Raw genomic sequence first — 18,794 nt, 5'->3', positions numbered from 1 at the left:
AGGTGGCAGGGTGTGGACCTGGTGCCCCTTGACAACCAAGTCTTGCTCTTCAAGGATCTCAAACCCGGGAGTCTGGAGCAAGGCAGAGACTAGGGTGAGGCGCTAAGGGCAAAACATTTAAGGAGGCCTTCATTCTCAGGCTGCTCCAAGTGCACCTGCCTGACCCTGAGAGCAATGCCTCCTCAAATTATGCACCCCAGGGGCCTCACTGGCCTACCTCTTCCTAGACCTGGTCTGGAGATACCTTTCATAATGTTAACACAATAACAATGACTCATTAAGTGTTAATGCAGCCCTGGGCATAGCATTAGGTTCTTTGCTTCCATGGTCATCAATCTTCATAAACATCCTCATACCAATGTGCACAAGGTAAGCATTAACCCATTTTACAAAGGAGGAGACTGAGGGTCCGCCAGATTAAATAACTTGCCCAAGGTTACACAGCTACTAGGTAGGTAAGAGGGCTGGTATTTGAACCCTGCTCCTTACATCCATCCCTTCATGCAGTCTCCTCTCCCTGGAGATGCTCTCCATTCAGTTCCTCTAACCCTTAAGTCAACTGCCCTCATGCTGGGAACAAGCTTTCTGTGACTTAAAGACTACTTGTCTCAGACCCTCCAGAGGAAGGGACTCTTCAATCCACTTCCATAGGAAGAGGAGGAAATGGGCTGCAGTAGGAGAGACTGAGATCAGACATCAGAGAGAACTTCCTGAATACGAGGGGTTGTGACCACAGGGTGGATAAGGGAAACTGCACATCCTTTCCTCAAATTCTTTCCCAAAAAAGACATGCATGCTCTCTCCATGCCTGCATTTGCCCACCGCCAACTGTGTGGGCCCCAGGAGGGGTGTTCTGTAGAGGCTGGGGGTGGCTGAGATGACAGCCTGGAGGTTCCTGAAGTAGGACATGTTGGCGGCCTTCGGGGAGGGCGGGCTGGGAAAAAATGTATCTGTGGGCTGCTGTTTTGGAGGAAGGAAAAGACAGAAGGACATAGCGGGTGGGGGGAGGTACCCAAGCCTGGGGCTGGGGGAGGGGGCTGGCACAGAATTCGGACTCAGCCTCCAGAGGAACATTCCGTCCAGAAATTCCTCACACCCTCCCCCTACCCCCTCCAGCTCTCCCCACTCTTGCCCCCTGGGAGGCCTGGAATCTGGGCAGTTTTTCAGGCCAAAAGACCCCATGACATCACATCTGCTGCCATGGCAACAAACTGTGAGGTCATGGGCAGAGCTGCCTATTAGGGAGGGAAGGGAGCTGGTGGGTAGGGTCATGGGGGCTGGAATGCCCTCAGTCCCAGGACCCAGAGAAAGTTATTCCAGGCTCACTTGTTCTAAAAATAGAACCCTAAGCGGATGAAGGGAGGGGGCTGAAAGCAAGAAAGAAGGGCAGGGCAGCACCATTTACTGGGCACTTAGAGGGGGCGTGGCAAGGATGGCACATTATACACCCCACAGCCTGTCTGGGGGGACCATCAACAGACAATAACAAAAACAACTACAGCAGTGGCTACAGCAGCAACAAACGGAGCACTTGGAACCCCTTTCGGCAAATGAGGAAACTGAGTCTCCAGGGAGGTTGGCCAGCTCCATATGAGCTTTGCTCTACGCTTCACCCCTCACCTAACGAATGTTACTTCCTAGCATCCTAGGAGGGGGAGCTAATGGGGGCATGATGGAGGGCATGGAGCAGGCCAGCAGCCAGGGTCCCCTGAGTGTTTGGGTAAAGCTGCTCCAGGGGCCACATCCTCTTCCAGGCAGGCAGAGGCCACCAGAGCAAAAGAACAGGCTGGATGTGATTAAATGAAATGTGATGCCTGATTTTCCCAGCACCCTCAGGGGAAGGGCCTGGGCAAGCCCGCTCCTGTCCTCAGGTCCTTCTCAATTCACCCTGACGGACCAGCACCCAACTCCTGGCTGAGGCTGGGCAGCTGCGGGCACTCCCACCCCATTGGCTCACACAAGCTCTCCAGGCTGGCCGGGCTAGGCTGGAATATTTCTCACCCCCTCCTGCCACCCTCCCTGCTGGATGCTATTCTCCTACCCGTCAGCCAGGGAACTGGGAGTCTGTGCTTCCATAGGCTCTTCCTCCAGGCCCCTCTGATCTCCTTTGCCCATGCTGAGCACCTGCACCAGCCTCATCTGGTCTCCCCACCCTCCTCCTGGCAGCCCCCTCACCAGAGAGCCACACCCCACAGCTGGCAGCTGACTCCCAGCTCTCAAACCCTGCTTTGGGTCATTTCCCCACTCAAGGACCCATAATAGCTCTCAGTGCTTAGCTCATCAAGTTCAAGTTCCCCAATATGACTTTTGGACTCCTCCCTTACGTGGCCCCTTCCTGCTTGAGTGGACTCCACTGCCTTCCTCTCTCTCCTCTCTATCTGCTCACACCCCCTCGGTGCCCATCACGCATGCCATGTTTGTTCCTGCCTCCACACACTCAGGCTGTCCTGGCCAGCACCCCAGCCAGAGCCACCAAGGTAAGACAGCATTGCCTGGCCTTCTCATGCCCCCAGCAAGGACACAGGGTTTGCCCTGGCCCCTATCAGTCTTGGTAGCCTGTACCAAGGCCCTGCCCCTCCTCTGTTTCAGCCTTGCCACCTTCTGAAAGGTCCTCTCTCCTTCTCTCCTCTCTCCCATTTGCTCAAATCCTAAACTGGACTCAGAGCAGGAGGCAGACTTCCTCAGCCACCACAGCACACGCTGATCCCTTCCTTCCCTGGACCCCAAAGCTACCTCTACTAAGAACACCTCCCCCCATCGAGCACTACTTGTTTCCACAATATAGTTCTCTCTCTCTTTCCCCTTAGCATGGTCCCCCGAGGGCAGGGCCCTTCATTGGACTGGGGCCTCTCCCAGTGGGGGTCATAGGCCAGGTGGTCAGCACATTCATGGATGCCCTAACCTCAAGGGACCATGTCCCTTCATAGCCCAACCTGGGGGCAAGACCTACATGAGCTGGGAGGATTTCCACCCAGGGACCCCCCAGGAAGGGAACCTCCCATCAACACCTGTTTCACCCCTAACAGGTGTCAGTGAGTGGGTGTTCCAGTGACCGACAGCAACTCCCACAGATTGCCCTGTTGTGCCACTTTAGGTGTTAGAGAGCTTTGCTTTTTCTTTAACCCAAGTCTCCTCCTTTCTGTAAGAACCTCCACCTACTAGGCTCTACTTTGGAGAACACAGAAAAGAAGCCGATTTGCCCTTCAACACTTTCTCACTCCCATTCTGCACCACGCCCCCCAGTAGTTTCCTTTTCAGGACTAAGTCACCCTAGCTGTTGCACAAACTGGAATTCCCCACCCCCTCACCACTCTACGAATCCTCTTTGGAAGACAATGCCTGGGGTTGGCTCTCTTCTTTGAAAGTCAAGGCTTTCTAGAACTCATTTCTCCTGGCATTTCTCCATTGTCAAGAATCTCCCAGAGATGGCCACCTACAACCCACTCAGGGCTCTCAGATAAGATTCATTAAGGCCTGGATCACTCGCCCTGCAGACACCCCACCCCAACTTCCGATTCACAAGGATATTCAAGCACCCTCCATGGGGCCAGCCCATCTCTCCCAGTGCAGGTCCCCTGGGTGCCAGGCTGCATGTGCAGAGGCTCAGCGTCTGGCCGGCCTCGGGGGACACTCCACATGGCTCTCACCCTCAGGAGATTCCTCTTGACTCTTACTTTTCAGAAGCTGAGAAAAGCTGCTTCAGCTCTTTCCAAGGATCAAGAGAGCCCACGGCAAACAAGGGCTCTCCCCTCTCCATCCTGCCCCCCACACCCATGCACCCCACAGGAGGGAGGTGACCCTAGGTCCCTTCTTCCCCAGGCCTTAGGCAACATCCATTGAATAGGACGAAAACACTGGTTGAAGATTAAGCCATTTTGCCCTGGCTGGCCTGGCACAGGCCAGAAAATGTGTTTGGCTGGCAGGGCCCCAAAGCTGGGCTAAAATCCTGTGCCCAAGATGGTCCTGGTCCCAGGAGGGTAGGATTTAAGTAAGATGGTTGAGCTGGGGACATAGAGAAAACATGACAGACACACAGACACACAGTGTGAGGCAAGAGGGAGGGGCAGGGAGGCTAAGTCCAGCCCTGCAGAGGCTGAAGGGCAGGCAGAGAATGCAAAAGGAAGGAAAAATACAGCCCGCCCTTTCCTCCCTCTTTGAACCTGCTCTGAGCACTGGCCTCCCCGCCCACGGTGAGGAAACAGGTGCTGAGTGCTCTCTGCAGGGAGCCAAACTTTCTCCCATTTCCCCAGGGCCACTTTCCCACTCCCTGGGGACAGCACAGAGCTTCCAGCTGGAGGCAGGCCCCCCAGTAAACCCCCACTGCCCATCAGCAGTCCAGTTTATTGAGCACCTCATCTGCACCAGGCATCCAGCTGAATGCCTGTCTTCCTGTCACTCAATAAACATGTATTGAGTACCTACTGTGTGTCAGACAGTGGGGATACAGCAATGAACACAACAGATAAAAATCCCTTGTCATGGAATTTACATGCTGGGGGGCTGGGGAGCTCCTTAAATAAGATAAGCAAATAAGACTCGGGGCTTTTATCAGATGGTGATACAGGCTGGGGGGGGGGGGGGCAAAGAAAACAGGGAGAGAGATAGGGTTGTTGGGGAAAGGAAAATGCTGACACTTGAGTAAGAGCTGAGGGAAGGAAAGAGCCCGGAAGGTATCTGCAGGAAAAGCATTCCAGGCAGAAGGAATAGCAAATGCAAAGGCCCTGAGGCAGCATCCTGACTGGTATGTTCAAAGACCAGCAAGAAGGACTAGGTGGCTGGAGCAGAGCAAGCAGCGAGAGAGCTTCTGGAAGGAAATGAGGTCAGAGAGGAAAGCTGTCCTTTAGGGCTGTGCAAGCCGATGGAAGAACCTCGATCTTTTACTCCAAGTGCCATGGCAGGCATTGGAGGGTTCTGAATATGCATTAATTAAACAGGTTAATTGCTCCTTTTATTCTCTTAACCTTACAAAGTTAAGTACTATTTCTAACTCCCAATCTGCAGAAGGGAAATTGAGGTTATACAATGTGTCAAGGCCATATTTCCAGGGACTAGGGAACTAGGATCCATAGGGAGGTGGTCGAACTCCTCTAGACCACTGTTGGGGATCAGTTCTGACTCAAGTGGAGGAACCTCTGGGAGCACAATCTTGTGTCACAGCCACTTCACCACCAGGTGGCTGAGCCAACCTCTGTGAAGGGCACAGGTGGGGCACATCACAGAGATGAGAAGATTCCAGGGCCTCGCTCAGGCTGGAGACCCTTCTGGTAGTAACTGCAACCCCACCAGCTGGAATGTCAACCATTCACTCTTGTCCCAACCCTTGATCCTTCCTCACATAAACCAAGCTCACGAGACTCCCAGTGGCCAGGCATCTGGCTTCCGCCTGGAGAGCCCTAAACCCCAGACACCAGTCATCCTAGACCAGCCAAGGACATTCTGTTCTCAGGGGCAAATCAGTTGGGTTGGACTGATGAAAGGTTTGCTCACCCCACCTCACCCCTCCCACCTGCCCTCCACAGTGTCTCTCCAAAATCCCAGAGAGATTGCTCACTGGTGGCTCCAAATGAGGCCTGCACTCTGGCCTCATCTCTGCAGCACCCACAGCGCACCCCACCCACAACCCCCACTGTTGTCAGATGACCTTCAACTGGGCTCTATGCAAATAACACCCCACATCTGGAGCAGCACAGCTGGGCAGAGCTGAGGCCCAGAAGGACTTGAGCCCTGTGAGACCAGGGAGGAGGGGCCCTGCAAAGAAGGGAACTTCTCAGCAGGGCCCGGGGCCCAAGTGCAGAATGCGATGGCACTGCACTGGGTCTGGAGGCATCTAAGTCACAAGCACTTTCCCATACTTTTATTTTATAGCATTACCAATCTGAATGGAGGGAATACTTATCAGCACTGAGAAGGCCTTTCGAGCATCTAGTTCAATCATCTCTCTGACAGAAAGGGAAACTGATGTCCAGAAAGAGGGCAGGACAGGACCACTGTTACATGGCAAATGGGTGTTGGAGGAGAAGAGACCAGTATCCAGGCTGAGCAGGTCACCGCACAGGTGTGCGGACACCTGCAACTGCCTGGGCTCTGTAACACCCTTGCCTCTCCCCCAGATCCCCACCCACATCAGTGTCATCACTTGCCCCTCCGCACCAGTGGGTCAAATTGTGATCACAGGGGCCCTCCATGACAGGCCCCCCCACGCACAGACATGCACACACATACACCCGCAGGCATGCAGACCTCCTCCCCCCAGACTCCAGGGCCCTGCCCACCTCCAGCAGTGGGTGAAGAGCAGAAGAGACCTCTAAAGGGTAAGAAGGCAGTGAGAGGGCAGGAGGGAAAAGCTCCCAACATGCCAAATCCACCCAGCTGGGATCAGTCTGCAGCAGGCTACTCTCCACAGCCCACAACTCACAGGAGCCCTGCCCCATCCATGCTTTTCTGGAAGTCCCATTACGGAAGGGAGGGTGGAGTGGGGGACATGGAGAGAGAGCAGAAAAGCAGAATCAGACAAAAAATTTGGAGGTGGAACAGGCTACCTGAATGAGAGCAACTGCCCAGGTAGATGAATTCTGTGGGTCATGCCATCCATCCATCCCCCTGCCTCCACCCCAAGGGTACCAGATCCAGGACCAGACGGGTGGGAGGAGATGTCATCCCCTAGTCCTGTAAGTGCCAGGACAACAGGCACCTGGCCAGCCCTAGAGACAGGCAAGATGCCTTTTATGGTTTTTTCCAAGGACTTTAGTCTCCAGATTGAAATAGGAGGCCCTGCATCCCATCAGAAGGGACCTCATGACTCATTTCCTCCCAGTCCAGCTTCAGCCTCAGAACAAGGCCCCCTCCTTCCCCTTACCTAATTACCCAGCACCCTTGGGGGCTGCCAGCATGCTTGGATCTGAAGTAAGCTGCAGCTGGGAGCAGAGGGAAGAGGGGAGGAGGGGCTGGCAGGGTAGGGAATGGACTGTCACTCACCACCAATTCATGGTTGGATGGAGGAATGCAGGGGGCAGCCACCTGTGGGAGGAACAGAGAAAGGCAAGGTTAGCATCTTTCATCCCCACAGAAAACGAGGGCCTCCTAAGATCATTCCAAAGCCACCACCTCAGTACTAGACACCCCTTCCCTCCACTCACACATTGACACTCTCCAGTTTGAGAATTCATTGGAAGATTATGTAGCAACATAGAAAAATGCTTAGGCAATATCATTAGTGGGGAGGAGGAACAGCAGAAGGCAAGAATGAAATGCACATCACAATTTTTAAATTCTGTAAAAAATATGCAGACGCTGAAAGGCTGAAAGTCAATGCAGCAGAATTTTGATAACGGGGTTAAATGGTAAAAAAAATAAGGATTTTTTTTTTCTTTGTGCTATTTTCTAAATTTTCTGCAATATGGTACAATTTGTTTAAAAATGTTTTAAAACATGTTTAAGACCTCTAGAAAGGGAAGAGTCACCTCTTCATTCTCCCCAATGCCAAGAGATCTCACCCAAAGGTCAGAGCTGCAGACAGCTGGCAGTGTCCCAAAGCATGTGGGAAACAGGTTGGTGAAGTGCCCCTGCCAGCACTTCCAAAGAAAGCCACCAGGTCACTAATAAATGCTGAGGCCTTGAGAGCTGAAAGCACCCTCTATGGGTGAGCTATTATTTTATCATCATCTTCATCTTTCTCTCTGATGGGGGGGTGGGGAGGGGCAGGTGGCAACTTGGGCCTCCAGACAGAGGGGGGAGGAGGGAGGGTTGGATTGCTCCCTACCCTAAGATAACATCCCTTAGCCACGCCAGGCAGCCAAACCTCTACCCTGACAATTAGCAGGGGCCTTTATCAGAGACTCAATGTGTTCCTTTTTTCTAGCTGGGACACGTTTTTCTTGGAGCTCATACCTCAATCTTGGCTCCAATTCCTGACCCGAGCACCAGGCAGGGGGCCCACAGAGGGAATGAAAGGGGAGGCTCTCCTGGGGGCATGAGGGTGTCTGGTCACAAGCTGTGGATGGCCAAAGAGGAGGTGGCTGCCGCCTCGGACAGTGGGCAACCCCCCACCCCAGCCACCACCCACAACCTTGGCTGGGGTTGGCTATTCATACAAGCCACCCTTAGCCAGGCCTCTCTCCACCTAACCCTGTTCTGTCCTCTGACAGCCTAAGGGATCCCCCCTCTTGACACACTAGCCCAGAGGGAGACAACACCCACGCGACAGTGTGCCCTGAACCCTGGAAGGATGGAGAGGTTGGGAGTTAGCATCTCCGGTTCTTGACGCAGCCATGCTACAGGCTCCCCGCCCACCCATTCTCCAGCAAAGTGTCTATCGCCCTGTGCTCAACATCCTTCCAGGACCGCTGGGAGAATCACATACAAAGCCAAAAAAAAAAAAGAAGGAGCAATATCTAACACTTACTGAATATGTACTGTATGACAGGCATTATTATCAGCGCTTTACCTACAATAACTCGTTTAATCCTTCCAAAAACCCAATAAGTAACTACTGCTATACCTCTGGTTGAGGTGCAGGGGGCGCAGAGAAGTTAAACAACTAGCCCAAGGTCACACAGCTGATCAGTGGCCAGGGTGGGGTGGAGGGTGCCAGGAAAACAGACCAGGAGGAAGAGAAGGTCCTAGAGGTGGCTGTGGCCTGCAGGGCTCCCTGCCCACCTTGCCCACCAGACGAGGTCTCAGCCAGGCGAACACTGCCTCCCTGCCAGGCACTTTCAGCACAGGAGTCCTGCATCTGCAGTGGCCTCTTCCCTCTCTCCTCCCAACCCAGAGCCACAAACACCACTCTGGAGCTTGCAGGTTTCACCTGATGAGGCCAGGCCCCCAGGGTCTCCTCTCCCCATTCCTGCTATCTCCCATGGACAGTGCCCTGCTCTGGTCCTTTCTTTGTTACACAAGGGTAGGTTTCCACCCTCCCCTTGGGCACTGGGGTTGGGGAAGTAAGGGGAGGTTACAAATACATTTTGAGGCTGGGGCACAATGGACAGGCATCCTCAGAGACAAGTGGGAGGGCTTCTCTCCCAGCGCCACCCTAAGGCAGTGCAAAGAAGGGACCCCTGGTCTCTTCCCAGTCCCCCAGAGGCAGAGACAGCCCCTAAGCAGAGTCGCCCCTTAAGGACTTAGATCTGAGGGGCAGCAGTGGACCCCCACCCAGGGGGCCTGATGCCTGGGTGCCTCCTCTGCCCCTGCCAACAGCTGTGCATTCCAGCCAGCCTGCCGGCCAGCCCACAAACTTTGTTGTGTGTTTCCATGTTTCTTGTGTCTTTATTTCTCTCTCTCTCTCTCTCTCTCTCTCTCTCTCTCTCTCTCTCTCTCTCTCTCTCTTTCCTTTTTTAAGCAGAGAAATGTTTCCTTAAAAGGCTCTCTCCTTCCCTCCGGCACCCTGGCCCCTGGCCACCCTCTCAGGAACCTGGAATGTGCCAGGGAGAGCCAGGGCCCCCTGCCACTCTGTGGCCTGTGCCCTGTGGCTCCACACTCCTGGTGGCAGCAGTGACCACTCCCACTGCCCCGTGGGGACTCAAGCAAGAATCCTCCCTCTGCAAAGGGGGCAGACTCCAAGGTGTGTGCAGGGGCTCTCGATGCCAGCGCTGTCATCTATCCCCATCCCCAGGGCTGGCAGCACAGCAATGACAGGGCTCAGGCCCAAGAAGTCAGCCTCAGGTGAGCTTCCACTGTGGTGCCCCTCTAACGACCCATCTACACACTGCAGGCTGAGCGGGCCTGATGTTCAGTCCTCCAACTCTAAAAAAATCTAATAACAATAAAAACTGCAGCACAGCCAGGCCAGTGGTTGTGTGTCGACACATGAACCTGGAGGTCATGGTTTGATTCCCGGTCAGGGTGCATGCCCAGGTTGTGGGTTCAATCCCCAGTAGGGGATGGGCAGGAGGCAACCGATAGATGATTCTCTCTCATCATTGATGCTTCTATCTCTATCTCTCCCTCTCCATTCCTCTCTCTGAAATCAATAAAAACGTATTTTTTAAAAATTAAAAATTTTTTTTTAAAAGCTGTGCTGCCAATACTCCCATCACACTTGTGATAGGCCAGCACTGTTCTTCACACTTGGCATAAATTAACTCTCCAATTCTCACGGCAATCCGGAGCATCCCATTTTGTGGATAAGGCTACTGAGGCACAGAAAGGTTGATAAGCTGTCCCACAGAGGAGCCCGGGTGCAAACCCAGCAGTCTGGCTCCAGACAGAGACATGCTCCTGCCCTCTCTGCCCCCTGGGCTGACTCTTCAGTAAACACTGATTTCCACAGAGCCACCCAGGACAGCAGTAACAGAAAGCTTAAGGAATGCAGCTATGCAACTGCTGCTGTCCTGAACCCTTTCCTTAGACATATTTGATCCTAATAAAAAATGTGTGGGGTAGATACTGTTCTTATCCTCATTTCACAGATGAAGAAACTAAGGCACAGAAAGCGTAAGGATTTGCCCAAAGCCAGTGTGGCAGAGCAGTCTGGCTCCAGAGCCTGCGAGGTAGGGAGCTGGGCTGCAGCTGGGAGGTGAGTGTTACCAGGCCCAGACCAGGGCCGATGCCTGGCATTTGTCAGCCCCCACCAGGATTTTCTGAACTTCAAAAGTCCCTGGGAACAATGCCAACAACAGGGATGTGTCCTTGGAGACTCACCTCCCCCACCCTAGGGCATGAGGGTCTAAAGTGCCAGACAGCAACCAGCCCAGGCAAGGAGCTCCCTCCACGACCTGGCCCCTGCTCTCCTTTCCACTGTCATTCAGTACCCATCCTCCTTGTCCAGGACCCAAAGCCACACATAAAGGTGAGCTCCTCTCAGTCCCTTGAATGCCTGGCTCTGTTCTTCAGGGCCTCTGCCTAGGCTGTTCCCTCTGCCTGAGATGCTCTTAGCCCAGCTATGAGCATAGCTGAGTCTTTGCCCTCCTTCTGGCTTTTGCTTAGATATCATCACCCCAGACAGGCTCTCCCTGACTCCCTTAAGTTACACACACACACACACCCCCATATCTCTTCCTTCACAGACCTAATTACAATTCGGAATTACAGAGGTGTTTGTTTCCTTGTCTGTAATGTTTCCTCACACAGAAAACAAGTGCCGTGAGGCAAAGAACACGTCTTGACCATCACTAGTCCCAACACATAGTAGGTGCACACTAAATATCTGTGGAAAGATGAAAGAGACTCAAGGGCTGAGGAAGAAAGGCAACTGTAAGACAGCTAGTGGTAAAATTCACTGCCATTTGTTAAGCACCTACTATGCACAGGGCAGGGGACCTAATCCTGCCATATGCATGATGTCTCTGAGATCCTGTCCCAGAGTCAGTCATTTTGCTTCCATTATACAGATGAAGAAAAGGAGGCTCGAAGGTCACGACAGTTGCCTCTCGTCAATCAATGGGGAAGAGGCGAGCTACAGGTGAAATCTTGGTCTGTGTTCTCCACCTGTTCTTCGCAGAGTAAGAGGAAACCCAGGCACCCCCTAGCGCTGCGCCCATCATCTCACTACTGTGCAAGTGGCAGGACCTGGTCTCCAACTGGGTGACACTCCAGTCCTCAGGTCTCAGTCTGGGAAACCCCAGACTCCTAAACTTGCCCAGCCCTCCAGAAGAGCTCTCCACACCACATCCACACTCCTGTAGCCCCTAGACTAGAAAAGACAGCCCATGCCCCAGGCAAAACCAGAACCACCTGAGTCTCTGAATCCGGCACTTCACAAGATCCTGGCAGAAATGCTCTTTTTCCCCTCAGCTCTTGCTAGTGTTTTGTTGTTGTTTGTTTCTTTGTGGTAAGATGTACATAACATAAAATTTATCATTTTAACCATTTGTAAGTGTACAATCCGGTGGCATTAAGGGCATTCACAGTGCTGTACAACCATCTCCAGAACTTTGTCATCATCTCAAACAGAAACCCCACATCCATTAAATAAGAGTTCCCCATCCCCCTCTCCCCCCAGTTCCTGGAACCTCTAATCTACTTTCTGTCCCGATGAATTTGCTTACTCTAGGCACCACAGATAAGAGGAATCATACAATATTCGCCTTTTTGTTTCTGGCTCATTTCACTTTGTGTTAAGAGCTGATTATGTCCACCCTCCCAAAAAATCCTATGTTGAAGCCCTAACCCCCCAGTGCCTCAGACTATGACTATATTTAGAGATAGGGTCTTCAAAGAGGTGATTACGTAAGAAGTAGTAGCGTGGCCGAAGTGGCAGCTGGCAGCTGCTAAACTGTTCGGGCACTCACTGTGTGCCGACCACACTGTGTATGCCATCCTTCGCTCCTCGTGGGCCCCGAAGTAGGCTATTCATCTCCTCTTCTTACAGGGGCTCAGGCAGTCCCCTCAACACCCTGTGGGATCCAACACAGCACAACTACCAGGGACAGTGCCTGGACTGCCACCCTGGTCTGCCCGACTCCAATACCCACTTTCCCAGCCTGCCACATGCTTCCACGGCCAGACAACGCACACAGTGTGGCAGAGGTACCGGGGGCTGTGAGAGCACAGAGAGCACTCGAGGACCCTGGGCAGGCACCAGGGAGGACAGGCACCTATGGCAGGACTTCCATCTGGGCATGGCTTCCATCTGTCGTCTGTATGTCTCACCCACTCGCCTTGTAAGCTCTGTGGGGTCAGGAGGCTCATTGGTCACTGTCATCGAGAAGCCCCAGTGCCTCTCTTAGAGCCTGGTACTCAGTGGGGATATGGATGAGGTTCTGAAAGGCGGAGATGGGGAAAGGGCATGTCAGGATCCAGCCTGCACTGCCCGGTGACTGAGGAAAGAGCCACCCCCATCTGTGGACAGTCCAGCACCTCGGAGTCTCATCAAGAATCCACTGGGCTCTCCAACGTGGAAGGCATGGAGGTGGGGATGCTTCACAAGTCAGAGAACCCCACAAGTGGGGAGGAGGAGCCACAAAGCCCAGAGACAAGGGGCCATCAGGCACCCTAAAACCTAGAGTCCTTCATCCCCACCCCAAAAAACACACATTTGGGCAAAGCCCCCCTCCAGCCTCTACTTTTTCCCCCAACCCAGAGCATGGGAGGGTACCACTTCCCCCCTCCCCAGGTGAGTGGTTCCCGACTTCACTTCCTGCCATTCACAGAGCAGTCGATCCTGCCCACAGCTTTGCCTGCTTGCCCTCTGGGCCGCACTCAGGCAACCTGCAACCAGGATGTAGCCATCTTCCATGCCTTGGTCACTGAGGCTACACCAGGGTAGTCAAGAATAATAGGGACAATGGTCCCAGAAAGATCCAGCTATCCCTCACCATGAACAGTCCACACCTCAGAGTCACAGCATGAGTCCCCTGGTCTCTATGAGGAAGACCCAGTGGCCCCTGTGAGCTGGGCAAGGGCAAGGTGGAAGGCCCAGCCAAGTGGACAAGGGCTTGGCTTGGGAACCAAGTAGGAGGCAAGTGTGTGCTCCTTCAGGACCTGAGGGTGCTCAACAGTCAGGCAGCTACAAAGTGCCCTTGGCCTTGGGGAGGCAGAGGGAGCAAGGACAAGGCCAGGGACCCAAGAGACAGAACCCCAGCCTGGCTGGAAGACACTGCCCTCCCAGATTGGGCAGCAGGCCCTCGGCAAGGGGTCCTGGGGAGTAGGTGGTCACTGTCCTGGCTCTATTTCCTCCCCAGAACTGTGCCCTCCCCTCCAGGCAGCCTGTCCTCACCAGAGCGTGCTCCCAGCCTGCTTGGCTGTTTCCTTCCCTTATATAGAGTTCTGCAAGGGATCAGGAAAGGAAGTGCATCGAGTTCCTGGAGGCAAGAAGGGGCCTGTTCCCAGGGACACCTCGTGCTAAGTGGGGAGGGAGGAAGGCATGTACCAGCCCAAAGTCCGGTCCAGAGCCAGAGGGCCAGCAGGGGGCAGGAAGGGGCCTGGCCCTTTCCCCAAACCCAGCACAAGCTCCAACTCAGAACCGGGGGCAGACAAGACACAGGGGAGTCCAAGAGGGTCAACTAGGCCATTGCAACCAAGGCTCTAGCCCCCAACCCCTCCATTAAATTCTCCTTGGCCACGTGCCTCTTGGACCACTGACCTAATGAACCTGTTTTCCAAGCTCCAGGCACCCCCCTTCTTCCCTAATCCTTCCCCTTGTCTGGGAGCCCTCTTCTAAGACCCCACTCACTGGCTGCCCCAGCCCACTGCCAGACCCCAGGTCCTGCAACACACTCAAGACTAGGCTTTCCAGACAGAGACACTCCTCTATAGGCAAACACCTCCGGACCTCTAGCCATGCACGCGCGCGCACACACACACACACACACACACACACACCACACACACACACACACACACACACACAGCAGTCCTGAGCCCAGCAGCCCAACCCTACACAAGGGGAGAGCCAGGTATGCCAACTCCTCATGAACTTGAAGGCATGTAGTATTTCAGAGCCGCCTTCAGCCAGAAGGTCCCGGCAACAGCAGAGGGGGCTTAGCAGAGTAGGCTGTGGGACCAGCAGGCCCCACCCACTGAAAATGGCATAAGACAGCACCCAGATCTGCCCATGCTGGAGACCTACTTGCGTAAACATCTTCTCTGAAGATTTGCATCCCCTCTAACCAAAGCTAAGACCCCAAGGGCCCAGCTCAGGGGCCACACTCACCCACACCCAGAATCAGTGACTCCAGGAGGGCTGAGCTTGCACACTAGGCTGGAATTCTCAGGATGGAACCCTAGTGGACAGGAGAATCACAGAGGTGAAGTTCAGCAAACCCGTCCTGAGCACCTACTTTGGGCCTGGCCCTGGGAGCACAAGAGAATAACCTAGGGGCCTGAGAGGGGGAAGACAAAACCCACAAGACTAGGGCGGGGATTGTGGGACCACTGGGGAGCACCAGCAAGGGGGAGAAGGCACAGCTGGGCCCAGGGCTTGACTCTGTCCACAACCTGGAGTCACAGCTCTGCCCCCACCCTGCCTCTTCCTGGGCACCCCAGCTTGGCCATTGACAACCACCCCATTCCCCCAGTTCTGGTGACCCAAGGTTGTTGACTCCTCCTTTTCCCCCCGCCACCCCACCAAGCCTGGACAATTTCTCTGCCCAAATATCTCTCCAGCCACCCCAACCCCCAGCCCCCTTAATCACAGAGATTACTGCAACAGCCTCCTATGACACGTCTCCTCACCCTCAGTCTTGCTCCTCTAATCTAGTCTGCACTGGGCCGCCAGGGAACTATTTCTAAAATGCACATCCAGTCTGTCTCTCCTCTGCCTAAGTCCTTCAGTGGCTCCCAGCATCATGGGACAAAGTCCAGATGCCCTAATATGGTCCTCATGGAGCTGAGGGTCCTGGCTGTGGCTCTCTTTTCAGTTCCATTCCTCACCTCTCTGCCTCAAAGTCCTTGCTCCAGCCAGAGAAAACCACTGTCAAGTTCACTTTGAGTCCATAGTGTACACTCAGAGGAAGGGGCTATCAGCATACTTTACAGGTAAGGAAAAGAGGCTCTAAGGGGACACACACTTAGCCCAAGGTCACACAACCAGTAAGTAATGGAACAGAGCTCCACTCTGGTGGCACTCCCAGCCTCCGATCTGCCCAGGGCCACAGCAGCTTGCCCAGTTGGGGGTCACCAGATGGGTTTCATGGAGGACACGGCCTTTGAGGTGGGTGGGTGGGGAGTTGTCAGGGTGGGGGAACCGAGAAGAGGACAGTCAGCTGGGCCCAGGGCGCAAAATGGAGAAAGCAGGTCAGAGAGGCAATTCATGGCCACACTGCACGGCCTCGAGGGTTGGCTGAAGCAAATGTCCGGGGTCCTGGAAGAGCCTGATTCACTAGGGAGAGAGGGCCTGGGCAAGGGGTAGGGCTGGAGGCCAGGAGGCCATCCTGGAATAGGCAGCTGCCCCCAAAGTGAGAGGTGAAAAGGCTCTGGACTGGGGCTAGACGCAGAGGTGAGAGGTTACCGAGAGAGCTTCGGGGGTTATAAGAGCTACAAAAGAAGCAAGAGAGCACTGAAGGGCCCAGCGGGGAAGACGCAGAGGAAGTGGGGCCCCTGTTGCACAAGCAGAGGTGTGGGACAGGCAGTGTGGCATGTAGACTCCAGAGCTGCCTTCTCCTGAGATCCAAAGAGCCAAGAAACCTCGGCCCTTCTTCCCGCCTGGGGAGGGGACATCGGTGCTAAAGCAGGGGGTTGGGTGACTCGGCCTTCAGTACAGACAACACAGCTTTTAGGAAGTTCCTGAAAGGATCTGGTCAAGGAAAGGGCTGTGGCCCAGAAGTGGATAAGACAGAAGTGGATAAGAATGGCCTGGCCCAGGAGGGGCACTGTGGCCCAGAGGAGGAGGCAGGCATGGAAACAGAGAATGATAAAAGTGCCCAGTAACTGCTGGATGGAGGCATGAGGAGGGCTGTTATTTCACTGGCATTCAAGTCCATCTGTTTTTCCAGAAATTACACCCAGAGGGAGACTACCCACCCCACCCCCTCGCTCCCCACTGAGGGTTTCTGTCTCTAGATGAGAACCTTAAGGGACAAAAGTCTTTGACCTTAAGTTGTGCTATGACAGTAAGACAGGAAGGATGCATGGGAAAAAAATCTAAGCGCCAGGGGGAAACCCAAGAAGGCAAAGGGTTCAAGAGCTGCCGAGGAGGGGGTGGGGGGTGAAGGAGAAGAGGGGCTGAGACAGGCCCCCAGATGAAGAATTCCGGGGCTGGGGGCCACACTCAATCCCATAGGGACATCAGAGGGTCCCCTTGCTTTCTTAACACAGACCAGAGTCTGCTCACCAGCCAGGACAATGATGGCCTACAGTTCTCTCCCTTCCACCCATACTGGTACCTTGCACACTGCAGGTGTTTACGGTCTTACTTCTGAATCTCAAAGATGCCATAGCTTGTCTGGGGCACCATCGATTGGCTAACAGCTTTTGAGAGGGGAAAATGCTACTCAAAATGTACTCTTCAATTTTAAGATGCATTCCAACTTGAGAAACATTAGAATGTAAAAAAAGACATCTGGGATTTGAAGAACTACCATAAATTTTTGTTAGTCCTTCAGGCTCTCTAAGCTGCCCTAAGCGCCTGACCATCAGGAATTCCTTCCCAATGTCTACCTACCTCCTTTTTTAAAGATTTAAGACTGGCCAAAAGAAAGAGCAGGGTGAGCCCTGGCCGGGTAACTCAGAGCATCATCCGGTATGCCAAGGTTGAGGATTCAATCCCCGGTCAAGGCAATGAGTGCATAAATAAGTGGAACAACAAATCGATGCTTCTCTCTCTCTCTCTCTAAATCAATCAATCAATAATTTAAAAAAAAAAAAAAAAGAGCAGGATGAAAAGCAAACCCAATCCCATCTGACCCAGGAGAAAATTCCACATCCTCAAGGCCCGTCTGTGGCCTTTATGTTCCTTGAACCCCTTAAAGCCATTTGTCTGATCATCTAACTCCACACCTCTCTGAATCTAACCAAATCCAGGTAGCTGGGAGCAGGTTGGGTTCTGAAAGATCCTAACACCTTCTGTTTGTGGGTCCTCATTTCCAAATTCCTAAACGTATGGAGAGGCCATGAGCTTCCAAGCAAAGGGTGAGCGGCATGATAGAAAAAGCCCTGGTCTGAGAGTCAGGCATGGGCTCAAGTACCACTTGGCCACAGAGTGGCTATCAAGGCCTTATTGAACCTTCCCGAGACTCAGTTTCCTCACCTATAAAATGGGGATAAAGAGACGTACTTTGCAGAGTGGTTGGAGAACTAAAGTTGACCAAGATGACAAAAGTCAAAATGCCTGGAACATAGCACATGCTTAGTAAATGTTAGTTGTCTTCTATTTGGGCCATATAATATCATTGTCCTTCTCTGGGCCCCAGCATCCTCACTTATACAGTAAATTGGATAGTACGGACTAGGTGCCAGGCTCCGTTCTAAGCATTTCATGTGTCTCAGCTCATATACTCCTCAATTCAATCCTGTGATATAGGTTCTGTTCTTATACCCATTTTACAGAAGAAGAAACTGAGGAACAATAACAGAATAAGAAGAGGTCATTGATTTCTAAGGTCCCATCTGCCAGAAGTCAGAGCTGGGAACAGTATAATACAAAAGATTCCCATGGGAAAAAATCCACCTTTCTTTCTGAGCTCCTGACATGGCCTAAGCCTCAGTATCCGGAAATTCACTCATGTAGAAAACTTCTGGGCCCCAGATGGCAGCAACAGGAGTGAGTGGATTGTTCCGCCCAATTAGCACGAGTCAAGGGCCGGTGCTCTGGAACCCCATCTGGTCTGACGGACTGCACCAGGAGCCCCGGAAGCAGGAGGTCCCCAGGGCAGGGCAGCCCAGCTTCACATTGCTCCTTTAAATCCATCTGTGGCCCAGTTGCAGGAAGCCCCCTCTCACTCCAATTAGCCGGCAGCAGAGATTTGAAGTGAAGCCAGCACTGGAGGCCAGCGGAGGCCTGGCTGTCACCAGCATTGTTCGTCTCCATCTGACGCATATCCACTCCCCTGTAATGTTTCCTCGTTCCCTGGGAGGACCTCCAAGATGCATGCATCTGAAATCAGGTCTGGAGGAAAGGGGGTGGAGGGAGGGGCAGTGGAAGACCTGGCTCTATCTGGCTCTGAGAACACAGGCAGATGTGAAATGGACAGGAGAGAGAGCTTGCATCAGATAGAGACACGGTGGCCCAGAGATACTGCCAAGGTGCATACACACAGCTCAGGCGCCCCAAGGCACACATAGAGTGCACAGCAGCAGGGCCACTGCCAGGTCCAGATGCAGAGTCACTGCCTGACGCTCCCGGCCCCACCCTAAGCAGAGCCACACGGACAGGAACACAGCAGCACCGCCAGCACACCCACGGGCAGGGGCAGTCTGTATGG

The 18,794-nt window shown here is 53.5% G+C and overlaps 1 protein-coding gene across 7 annotated transcripts in view; it reads right to left on the bottom strand.

The window, feature by feature from the left end:
- TNS1 (tensin 1) overlaps positions 1 to 18,794 on the bottom strand; it is a 190,766-nt gene that overhangs the window by 98,339 nt on the left and 73,633 nt on the right. For 6 of the 7 annotated variants that reach the window (XM_087819600.1, XM_016196775.2, XM_016196776.2 and 3 more), the window contains one exon: positions 6,976 to 7,017. The exons of the other annotated variant lie outside the window; for it this stretch is intronic. In XM_087819600.1, the coding sequence (XP_087675726.1) occupies positions 6,976 to 7,017 (42 nt within the window). The remainder of the gene's footprint in view (positions 1 to 6,975; positions 7,018 to 18,794) is intronic. 7 annotated transcript variants of the gene reach the window in all.

The sequence above is a fragment of the Miniopterus natalensis genome, chromosome 8 (assembly GCF_054644295.1).
Source record: "Miniopterus natalensis isolate mMinNat1 chromosome 8, mMinNat1.hap1, whole genome shotgun sequence".
NCBI classification, from domain to species: Eukaryota; Metazoa; Chordata; class Mammalia; order Chiroptera; family Miniopteridae; genus Miniopterus; species Miniopterus natalensis.
Note: the sequence above shows the minus strand (reverse complement) of the source record. Positions and strands in the feature narration are given on the sequence as shown.